The 11,681-nt window shown below is 46.3% G+C and overlaps 2 protein-coding genes across 3 annotated transcripts; one reads left to right on the top strand and one right to left on the bottom strand.

The window, feature by feature from the left end:
* Positions 1–796: 796 nt before the first annotated feature.
* On the top strand, positions 797–5,972 carry LOC123113833 (elongation factor P). 2 transcript variants are annotated; one of them, XM_044535146.1, is made up of 11 exons: positions 798–1,087; positions 1,746–1,776; positions 1,875–1,888; positions 2,026–2,076; positions 2,534–2,603; positions 3,466–3,532; positions 3,654–3,721; positions 4,244–4,367; positions 5,228–5,267; positions 5,466–5,533; positions 5,659–5,972. In XM_044535146.1, exons 1-11 carry the CDS (start codon positions 887–889, stop codon positions 5,663–5,665), a joined length of 741 nt encoding a protein of 246 aa, XP_044391081.1. In that variant the 5' UTR covers positions 798–886; the 3' UTR covers positions 5,666–5,972. The 2 variants fall into 2 exon arrangements, with proteins under 2 accessions (XP_044391082.1, XP_044391081.1); XM_044535147.1 differs by lacking the exon at positions 5,659–5,972 and having other exon boundaries at positions 797–1,087; positions 5,466–5,537.
* A 110-nt stretch (positions 5,973–6,082) lies between these two features.
* Positions 6,083–8,543, bottom strand: LOC123113832 (protochlorophyllide-dependent translocon component 52, chloroplastic). The gene is made up of 7 exons (XM_044535145.1): positions 7,934–8,543; positions 7,662–7,849; positions 7,485–7,583; positions 7,228–7,387; positions 6,905–7,096; positions 6,613–6,800; positions 6,083–6,512 (listed from the first exon to the last, which is right to left on the bottom strand). Exons 1-7 carry the CDS (start codon positions 8,441–8,443, stop codon positions 6,254–6,256), a joined length of 1,596 nt encoding a protein of 531 aa, XP_044391080.1. The 5' UTR covers positions 8,444–8,543; the 3' UTR covers positions 6,083–6,253.
* Between the last annotated feature and the right edge of the window lie 3,138 nt (positions 8,544–11,681).

The raw sequence follows: 11,681 nt of genomic DNA, 5'->3' as shown, positions 1-11,681 counted from the left end.
AAACACATTTTCTGATTTTTTTCTTTTCTTTTGCGAGAGGCACGGTTTTACTTCCGCGAGAGGCACGGTTGTGCTTTAGCGAGAGTCACGACCGTGCCTCTCGAAAATAAAAAAAACGTGTTTCTGTTTTTTCCTTTCGCGAGAGTCATGGTTTTGCTTCCGCGAGAGGCACGCTTGTGTTTTCGTGAGAGTCGTGGCCATGCCTCTCGGAAACGAAAAAAACGCATTTTCTGTTTTTTTTTCCTTTCGGGAGAGTCATGGTTTTGCTTCCGCGAGAGGTACGGTTGTGCTTTCGCGAGAGTTACGACCGTGCCTCCTGGGAAACGAAAAAAACACGTTTTCTCTTCTTTTTTTTTCTTCCACGAGAGTCATGGTTTTGCTATTGCGAGAGACACGGTTGTGATTCTGTGAGAGGCACGATCGTGCCACTTTTGAAAACGAAAAAAAATGATGCTCCCGATTCAGTTTTTTCGTGGAAAAAAGTTCGTCAAAATTTATCAACATGGGATCTAGTTTTAAAGATCTCGATGCCAGAAATCCAATGGTGAAAACGGTTCGAGATATGGACGCATGGTTTAAGAGATAAAACATTTTGAATAAACGGATCTACGAAAAAAACTCTCAAATTGCGACAAGTGAGCACATGCAGCGCGCCACTTAGTACTCCTCGATTTTTTATTTTTTTTGAGGGTGAGTACTCCTCGATTGATGATTTGGTGATCCACCACAAAAGAGAAAAAATGGAACATTTTCCATTCGAGCGCAACTTCAGCCCACATCTTAGGCCCGCCCGGACCACGGCCCGGGCCCAATCCGTGGTCACTCCATTCCAAACCTACCGGCGCCGGGAAAGCGCAGACGGCGAACCACCCAGCCTGACCTCGCGATGCAGATCCTCCGGCGGAACCTTCTCGAAGCTTCCCGCCGCCTCTCCTTCCTCCTCCACTCTCCACCTCCCGCCGCCCACGCACACGCCCATGCCGTCGCCACCCTCTCCGCCGCCCGGCGGGACCCGTCCGCGGGCTCCCTCGCCGCCACGCCGTGGGCCGCCACGCAGCGCCGCGGCGCGAAGATGCTCGGCTCCGACGTAATCCCCCTTCTGCCCCCTCGCTCCCGCGTCCGCTCTCTTGGCCCGTGGCCGCACAGGGTTTAGCTAGGATTCTGCTAGGCTCGTGGGCTGTTATGGCTCCTGCTGCCCTGTTCAGTTTGTAGCGAATTTGTGGGAGAATTCTCTTGGCAGACGGAGCAGTTCCTTGCTATTTTGTTCAGTGGTTCCATTGATATGTCCATTAGCGATCGTGCAAATGACATGTGATGCTTCTTGCAATTTTTTGTGTTTCTTTGTTGTGAAACGCTCAAATTTTATGTTCTACTTTGGGGTCCTCAAAATCGTGGTGGGAATTCCCCATGCGACCAACAGTCATAGTGCCACTGGTGCAGGATGTGTATCCAGTAGCCTATTCTGTTATAGATTTAGGCAAGTATTTTAGTGTTTGATCGATCGGCTTGACATGGATGCTACATTCAGAAATTACTTTTGGAGTTGTTTTCTACAGTTATAGTTAGCAGGGAGGCTTCCAGCTTTCCAAAAATAACTGCTAAACAACTTATGGTGTACATTTTCATTGGCATCTTGATCCTGGGTCTTAATTTTGCTAATGCCTTTTCAGTTCTGTTATTTTATTAATCTTTGTGAAAGCGCATAATGATGCTTGCATTGACTTGAGATGTCCTCATATGTGTAGGTCAAACTTGGAAATGTGATACAGAGAAGAGGTGTGTGATTAACTGATTACATCTCTAGTGTTATGTTTTTTACTTCCAAATATCGTGGATTACTACTTATCCATCTTTTGGGCCAACCATAAATCAAGGCCGCATTTATCAGGTGCGTTTAACTGCTTTTCATGTCCTATGTCCCTCCATATTTCCTCAAGCTTTATGGTTTATATTCACCTATGTTTCTGGTCTACTAAGTAAGAGCAATCACTCTTATCATTTCTGACTTGAATGTCCTCTGTTCAGGTGATAAAATCGCATCATTCACATCAAGGAAGAGGAGGAGCCACAATACAGGTCATTTATTTTGTTTCTTTCTTTCAATCTGCTGCACCACATAACTCTGCATACTTCACATGGTGGCAAGCTAATGTTGGTCTTGTTACTCGCCAGATTTTTCCTTGCATCTATGTTATCAGATCCAATCACACAAAATGCTCTCATCTTAGAGTACCTATTTTAGCAACAGCAACAGGACATGTCAACAACGAAAAGATAACTTAGGAATAACTTGTAAATGAGTAATAACAAGGACAGTGAAATAAACAGCTAGGCACCAAGAATACATATGAATAGTTTGATTCACTGTTGCCCCAATGGCATGCCTGCAGTTCCATGCAAAATGTCCCCTTAAATGACGAAACTAAGTTCAGGTGGATGTTTTTTTTTATATGTGCTTGACTTAACTGGAGCTTAAATTTGTCATTTGTTTCATTACAATCTGAATTTTATTCTCAACTCTTGATTGCTGCAGGTGGAACTGAGGGATGTTGACACTGGTAACAAAATAGTTGAAAGATTTCGTACTGACGAGGCTCTTGAGAGTACGAACACTTCTTCCCAACAAAGGCATTCTAGGACTAAGTTATACGCTTCTATGTTTTAGTCTGGTTTCCTTTCTGTAGCTATTTGTACCCCGTCCTTGTTAAAATGTGCTCCTGTGCAATTTATCATAGGCTTCTCTTCCTTTTTTTCTGGTTACATCTTACGAAGCTGAGCAATAATTTCTCTAGTGTGTTTTATTGCATTCAATCATACATGTCTCATGAGGTCATGGGTTCAAGTCCTGGAAACAGCCTCTTGCAGAAATGTAGGGAAAGGCTGCGTACAATAGACCCAAAGTGGTCGGACCCTTCCCCAGACCCTGCGCAAGCGGGAGCTACATGCACTGGGGCTGCCCCAATCATACATGTCTCAATACTCGAGCAGTGTTAGACGCTCTGAAGGTACCAAACAAAGTTGAGATGATGACCATCTACAATCAACTCAAATAACGATAATGATTATAGAAGCTGGATGCGTTAACCAGCCTTTTAGGAGTATTACAATCAGCACCTCATATTACTATTGATATGTATCATTTATTTGCCAAGATTTGGGCGACATTCGACATTAGTTTTGCTCATAAATGCATCATATATTCATATCAATAATAATTGAAGAAAAAAGAAGGTGGCACCGTATGGAACTAGGTTTTGCCAGAAGGTGGCCAAATTAACCTGCTTTTGACAAACTCCTGGCTAGTGGCTACCCAACTTTCTTCCAGTAATATCTAGTCCAGTGGGAATTTCGTAAGGCACAGTCATGATAAGTTGATAACAGTAGTTTGGTTATTTATATTTCGAAAGCATACAGTCGTGTTCATAATGGAAATCTAATCATTATGTATTTTCTTTACACATTCAGGAGTTTTTGTTGAGGATAAGCCTTTCACATATCTGTATCAGGAAGGAGACAATGTGGCACTTATGGAGTATGCTTATTTCCCTGTTTTCTTGTCATTCCTTCATTAACATGCTGTTGTGTGACGCTGTCTATATTTTATTAATATCCATGTAGTAATGACTTCATCTGGAATCCTTTTTTTTTGTCAGGCCTAACACGTTTGAGCAACTCGAGGTTTCGAAGGAACTGTTTGGCAAAAACGCTGCATATCTGAAAGGTCCAAACAGTATTAGTTGACAACCAGAAGAACACCAATTGCTATCAATACTAGATTATAAGAACGTGATTGTGTTTTACCTTTGAATAGTTAGATGATTTGTTTACTTTTGGTCCTGTAGCTCTCATATATGCAAGTTAGTGCTGCTGTAGACATAATAATTACTTTTAAATGATCACAGTGGACAAAATTATCAATTCCGATTAATATAATGTGTGGGACACTTAAGTTTTACCTTACAAATAATTGTGATCTGTATATATGCCATGTATTAGCGGGCCTAAACATATCCGATACATGTGCATTTTTCGTAATTCGTTGGCAACAATAAAGACGTCAGCACATAAGAGGCTCACTCACTCCTGCACTGATAGTGTACATGACTCACTCGATATTGATATCTTCTGCTCATTGTCAAAATGGTTTTAAATGTATTTGATCTCATCGAAATAAAGACAATGGTTAAATTAAATTTTGATTGAGACCGTTTAACTCAAATTTCCAATATCATTTTTTTTTCAGATGAGATGAAGGTAACTCTACAATTCTTTGATGGCCGAGCGTTGTCTGGCTCAGTGCCTCCTCGTGTGACTTGCACTGTTGTTGAAGCACAGCCTAATGCAAAAGGCCTAACTGCTACACCTCAGTGAGTTCCACAGTGCCTCCTCATTTTGCCTGTAATCCTACCTCTTAGGAGGTTGTAACAAACTCTCTTCCTTTTCAGTATAATGAAACACAAAAGTCTTTTGCGTTTGCTCAAACAAAAAATCATATTACTTCCATCATCAAATTAATTATTATTTCTGCAGCATCTATTTATTATGTATTGATGAGTTTTTGGGTTATTCATTGTTCCAATACCTTTTATGGGTTGAATAGTAAGTCAAGTCCAAGTAGATACACCGGGTACTTCTCATATTTTGCGGCTCGAAATAAGCACCCTTGTCAAATGCTCAGCAATGAAGTTATGGTAATAGAGTAATATGTTCCATATTATTGGTGCATATATTGCTTGGAGTGAGCCTTAGTGTTCTAGTCATAATGTGATATTTTTGTCTGGAGTGAACATACCTGATGGATAATTATATGCCCGGAGAAGAAACTTGAAAGTTAATTGTGTACTCCCTCCGTTCCTAAATATAAATCTTCTTAGAGATTCCAATATGGACTACATACGGAGCAAAATGAGTGAATCTACATTCTAAAATACGTCTATATACATCCATATGTAGTCCGTAATGAATCTCTAAAAAGGCTTATATTTAGAAAATAGAAACGGAGGGAGCAGTTATGAGTTACATGCAGCAGAACTATAACAACAGATTAGCTAGTTTCATAACAAAAATCCCTGCAAAAGCAGTAAACAGTAGTTCACGCACTATGGAATTGTATCCATGCACATGCGCATTGCAGATTCCCCTTTGATCAGCTTCATCATCTCTTATCATCAATTGTTTGAGGCCTGGTGTTATGCGGTAACTAAACTTGTGTTTGTACTAAATGCAGATATAAGAGGGTCTTGCTGGATAATGGCCTTACAGTGCTTGTAAGTTGATGGGTACCATTTCGTAGAGTATATTTACATAGACCTTTGTGGAATGGTGTATGGAAAAGCCATATTTTTTTTATTCATTAATTGTTTTGCAATCTCTTAATTATCAATATTAAAATTAGAAACCAAGAAATTTGATAGTCCTGCAGCTTGAAGTATTTCTCACTTGCATCAACTTTTTGCCAATTGCAGGCCCCGCCTTTTGTTGAAGTGGGTGAGAACATCGTTGTTAGTACTGTGGATGATTCATATATGACTAGGTAAGTTGATGGAAGTCTTAATTACCCAGAAAGCTGTATTGTTCTGAACATGAATGCTGCGGGTCGTCTGTACTTTGATAGCTAATTTCTTTGTAAAAATTCACTGGAACTGTTTTCCATTTCAGGGCCTAAGGGTGGTGTCATATGGTGCTTTGTTCTCCGAAATGGGGTTCGACTTGTACTCACCTTAGATAAGTTTGCTAGGCCATAGACATAATTCTGAATCCGCCTCCTCAAAAAGGGCATCCAGTTTTACCAGGAATTCAGTAACCAACAACACAATTTTTCTTATAGATATGTTTTGGGGAAGCGATGTACACACTGACATTAAGATGTATTGCCCTTTTATAACTTGGTAGTTTTGTGAAGTGAAATAATACCTGGATGTGCTTTTGAAAACACCAATCATATATCAATAAGAAGTTATATTGTTGTTCCTTGTATGGTTTTGCGGCAACAAGTTTCTTGATTTGCCTGGTAATAGCACCTGGTACTTGATACAAAATTCTTAATTTCCTTTTGTCACCCATTTAGCATTTATGTACTGGATTTGAGTGAAAATCGGAAACCGGTTTTGGTTTGAAGAGAAAAAACTAGGTGCTTTTATATACAGCTACTATCGGTATCAAACAAAGCAATGTGCTTCATGTACACTTTCTAAAGCTGCATCAAGTCAGGAGCTACAAAACCCTAGCAACGGAAGGCGCAGGATTATGGCCTTCACTTGTAGGCATGGACGTAATCCTGGAAATAGAAGTTCTTCTCGATGAAGCTCGCGAGCCAGCGGGACGCGGCGAAGCACAGCACGGCCAAGGACACGACGGCGGCTCTCTGCACGACCGACGTCACCAGCGTCCCCTTGGCGACGGCGAGGAACCCGACGACCGCCACCGAAGCGACCTGCAGGGCGACCTCCAGCGCCTTCATGGTCTTCAGCGCGGCGCTGCAGCTCCTGCACTGCGCAACGTGCGACCAGTACCTGTGGACGCCATCGCAAAATTCGTTCAGATGGGGTTCACTGAATCCTCAGGTATTCAGGTTTGGCATGGAGAAGAGTTAGAATGTTGCATTATTTGTACCTCTCCATGAGCTTGTCTTTGGTTGGAGTCTCTGGTAGCTGGCCGATTGTTGGGGCGGCCCAGCCGACCTGACTCTTGCAGTGCTTTCTGAACCAGTTCCTGAAGGCGATCACCATGTTGTCCGATGACGTCGGCACATACACGGCTTTCTGCCAGTTTTCGACGCCCGCCGCGGCGAAGTTGCGCTCCTGAAATGAGGGAAGAACAGCGGGTTTGCTTGCTGACTGAGCTCCATATCCTGGACAAGGCTCTGAAATTCAGAATCACTGAGCTTGAGCTGAAGAATCATCACCTCGATATGGAGGAGGTAGATGTCTGAGTCCAGGATGGCGTTCTGGCCGATGTGGTAGTACCACCGCGGTATGACCTTGTCGAGCCAGACGCCGACGTTCCTCGGGAACGCCCAGATCACCCTGCTTTTCCCTGGAGACACCGGGACGCACATGAACACCAGCATGAACTGAGGCGGCGGCTTCTTCTTCTCCTGCACAAACCAAAAGAACGAACTGTCAACTTCTGAACAACCCCTGTTTGTTCTCCTCTGAGGTGCTGCAAGTTTTGCTTGCACCGGCAACAATGATGGAAAATGTGTCTGCCCAATCAATCGATTCATACCTCTCCCTTTTCCTCTTTGGGGAGGGGCGAGCCGTAGAAGGTGCATGGCGCGACATACCGGAAGTAGCCGCTATTGTCCTGCTCCGACAGGAAGCCGGCGATATTCGCCTCCTCTATCTTCATCTTCACTGGCCCGCCGCCTTCGACGTCGAACTCAACTGTGAAGAGAAGAACAACAACTGAATCAACACACCCATTCAGTGACAGTGTGAACTGATGAACTCGGCCGTGTCGGTCATGTCAGGGCAGGGGCTTATCTTCCGGGGTCTTCCTTCTTGCGAAGCTTGCCCATCAGCCCCTTGTGCGCGTAGGGGACGTGTGCAGGGTCCATGAGGTTCTCCACCAACACATCGTACCTACAAGGGTATCAAGTGAGCTGTGAGATTCTGCAATGGAGGGAGGCTGCCGCATGTATCGAGGTTGAGGATGTGTACCCGTAGGGGAGGTCCCTGACGCCGTAGACGGTGACGAAGGAGGGGTCGTCGATCTCCGGGATGAATGGCGGGCGCTTCCTCTGCAGAATGTCCTGGTGCTCCTCGTCGGCCCTCGGGTAGAACCACAGGATGTTGTTCTGCACCACGCTCGGGTACGACGCCACGCACGCCTTGCTGTTCTTGTGCACCTGCACCGCGCAATCCATTTCCATTTTGGTTTTCTGATCGATCGAGGGAGAAAGAAAGAAAGAGAGGGGATTAATGGTGATTACAGGGGGGCCGAGGGCGGGGGCCTGGGGGATGAACTGGCAGGAGCCGCGGCCGTCGAAGCACCAGCCGTGGTAGACGCACTGGAGGCGGCCCTTGTCGTCGATGCGGCCCTCGGAGAGCGGCGCCAGGCGGTGCGGGCAGGCGTCGTCGAACACGCGCCACTCGTCGACGGCGCGGTCGTACCAGGCCACCACGCGGAGGCCCAGCACCGTCTTGCCGTGCGGCGCGCCGGGGTCCAGGTCGCACACCGGGGCCAGCGGGTACCACTGGTCCAGCCACTCGAACTGCCCCTCCTCCTTCTCCTTCTCCTTCTCCTCGCCACCGAACGGCGACGGCGCCGAGGGCGCCTCCGCCGCCACGGCCGACACCGGCGACGACAGCCGCGCGCGCTGCCGCCACCGTCGCGGGGCCGGTGCCGCCGCTCTGGCGCTGCTGATGGCCGGGGCGGCGGCGCGGAGCGGGAGCGGGAGCGAAGGGCGCGCGCGGGGGACGAGGAGGGAGAGGGGATCCATGGCGCGTCGATTGATCCCGCGGCGGCCAACGGCAGTGGAAGAACCTGTGGCTGTGTGGAGTGCGCGCGGGAGCGCGGCTGCGGCTGCGGCTGCGGTTCGCCGGTACGACTTATCGCCACGTCTCTACCTGGCAGGTGCAGAACGCGTGGAGTGCGTTCCGAGGCAAATGGAACAGTGAAACCAAACAACCAATCCAAAATTATACTACTATACTAGTTTTACCTGGGCATACCTCGGACCGGGCCGGACTAAAAAAAAGCCCGGTGTTGAAAACCCAGGCTCGAGCCCGGCCCGGCCTGGCCGTCGGGCCTACTAAATCAGGCCCGAGCCCGTAAAAGCCCGGCACGGCCTGGCTATGGCTAAAATCATGTTTTGCGCAAGCCCGAGCCCGGCCTGACCTGCCCAGCTGGCTCAATTTTCAGGCCCGATGGCATGCTCGGGCTCAGCTCGGCTCGGGATTTTCGGGCCGGATCGGGTCAGGCCGTCTGGGCCGGGCTGCCCATGGCCACGTATACTACTAGGGCGCATTTGGTAGGCTGCATAGCCCAACCAGGCCCGTGCAGGATGAAAATGGACCGTTTGGTTGCCTGCAGGTCGACCTGACTCGCATCTGCACGGAACTTAAAGCACCCCAGAGCCTGGCTCGCTGGGAACGCTCGAATTTGCCGTTTCCAGCGAGCCAGGCTAAGTGGGGTGAAAAACGAAGACGCGACGTCGGGCGTGGTGCAAGGGGGATGCGGGCGGAGATGGCGGGAGGGGAAAATCAGCCGAGGTGGGGGTGGCGCCAAATATACCCTCACCACCCCATTTACTCACTCACCTCTAGTTGTAGGACAAGCCCTCCTTTGTTGTTGGCACCGGTGGCGGCGACGACTCAGATCTGCGGCTGCGACACTCCCCTGCATCGGCAAGAGGCGGCAGGAGCACTCCCCGGCAGCGACAGCTGCTTCTCCCTTTCTTCTTCGACTCCGTCCAGCCATCCTCCTCTCTGCCATGTCTCCCCCCACCTCGAAGCTGGTAAGCTACCCCCTCCCTCTCTGCTTGGCCACGAGATGCCTCAAAGAATAACATAGTATCATCAGCGAACAACACGTGTGAAAAACTAGGTGCTCTATGCATACCTTGAGAGGAGTGATATCGCCCACTGAGACATTGTGTGTGAGAACTACAAATAAGTCGTCCGCCGCAAACAGAAACAAAAATAGAGAGAGAGAGAGAGGGTCTCCTTGCCGAAGACCATGCGACGGTGGAAAATAATCCAAGAGGGACCCGTTTAATTTGACGAAAAACCTCATTTACGTGACACAAGACATTATCCAGTCCACCAACTAGCGAGAGATACCCAACTTTTGCATCACCTGCTCCAAGAACACCCAATCTACTCTATTATAAGCTTTTGATAGATCAAGCTTGTAAGCACAGAAGCTCTGGGTAGGACCTTTTCCTGTTTAATATAGTGAATGCATTCAAGCTCTACAAGAGTATTGTCCATGATCATCCTCCCCGGAATAAAAGCACTTTGCTATAGAGAGATGAAATCATCCAACAATGGTCATATCCTATTAACAATGCATTTGGAAACCACTTTTATAAATGACATTGCATAAAATTATTGGCCTATAATCACACAATGTAAACGGGGTTAGGGATTTTTGGAATGAGAACTATAGAGGTAGAATTTACCCCTTTCGACATAAGTCTTATTCTGAAGAAAATCCTTAATAGAGCAAATAACACGTCCTTGAGTGTACCCCAATTACGTTGAAAGAATGTCATAAAAACCATCTTGACTAGGAGCCTTGAAATGATCAATCTAGAAAAGGGCATTTGATATTTCTTTATCTGTAAACTATGCACATAGTCTCTCATTAATCGCTGATTTCACTCTAGCCTCCAAACGATCAAGAATTGGTGTCGTGTTCAGGGATGGATCAACAACATAAATGTTATGAAAAATAATCATTTGCAAAGCTAGCCATCCCATCAAAATCAGAATGCACAATATCAATGCTATCTGTAAGCTCCCTTCTTTTATTCTTCCGGGCTTTCCAAATCGCCTTACTCTGAAAATATTTAGTGTTTCTATCGCGCTCCTTAAGCCATGTGATCCTTAATCTTTGCATCCACATCATCTCCTCCTGATAAATCAACTCATTCATTTTGTCCATGATTCTCCTAATATCCTCTCTGTCGGCCTTCATGTTCATAAGCTCCTCGAGCTGGGACCTAGACTTGGGCCCAGTTCTTTTGCCAGAATCTGGGGACTCTCCTAGAATCTGACCCCTACCCAGCTTCTCCCAGAATCTCCGAGCCTCATTTGTTTTACAATCCTATATAGTTAGGACCTAATTAGATAGGATTGTAAAACAAATGGGGTTGAAAGATTTTGGGAGAAGCTGGGTAGGGGTCGGATTCTGGCAAAAGAACTGCTCCTTGGCTAATTCTCTAGCCACGTTACCAAACTTCTTACTGCTCCACGCCCTAGAGTTGCCATGGTCTTGCTAAAGAGCTTCCTAGAGCTTGTCCAGATTATCAACATCACCAACAGACTCCCATGCATCTTGATTACTTATGGAAGTGAGGACTCACGTTCCCAAAATGCCTCGTATCTCCTAACTTTTGGGCCAACCTGACCGGCATCAGGCTCTCCTTTCAATACCAAGGCAGTATGGTCAGAACAAGGAGACACAACATGCTGCACTTGATAGAACGGGAAAATACCGTGCCATGCATTAGTAATCGTCGCCCTGTCCAAATGTACTTTAACATTACCAGCAGCAGCCCTTGAAGCCCAAATCAACAAGTTCACAAACTTCAAGCGTGTCCTGAAAAGCAACCATTTGTGGTTCCGGTCTAGGGTATTGGATAGATGCTCAAGTCCCATAGAGCTTCGTTAAAAAACCACCAATAACAAGCCACAACCGGTCATTGACATTCTTCAGTCCCCGGAGCTTAGTCCACATTAAATGTCTATTTTCAACACGGGGTTCACCATATACAAAAGTAACTCTCCACTGTATTGCATCAACATATAGATTGACCAATACATCAATATAACGATCGTCTTTGTCCAAAACCTCTACTACACACACTTTGTGCCAGAACAATGCAACTCCTCCACTCAAAGCATCACCCGTCAACCCCTTCAAAACCCTTCAAACCGAGACGAGATCTAATTCTTCTCATCTTCATTATTTTTTGTCTAGTTTCACAAAGGAACACCATCATGGGGGAATGC

The sequence above is a fragment of the Triticum aestivum genome, chromosome 5B, assembly GCF_018294505.1.
Source record: "Triticum aestivum cultivar Chinese Spring chromosome 5B, IWGSC CS RefSeq v2.1, whole genome shotgun sequence".
In the NCBI taxonomy this organism is placed as follows: Eukaryota; Viridiplantae; Streptophyta; class Magnoliopsida; order Poales; family Poaceae; genus Triticum; species Triticum aestivum.
This window is presented reverse-complemented; position numbering and strand designations above follow the sequence as displayed.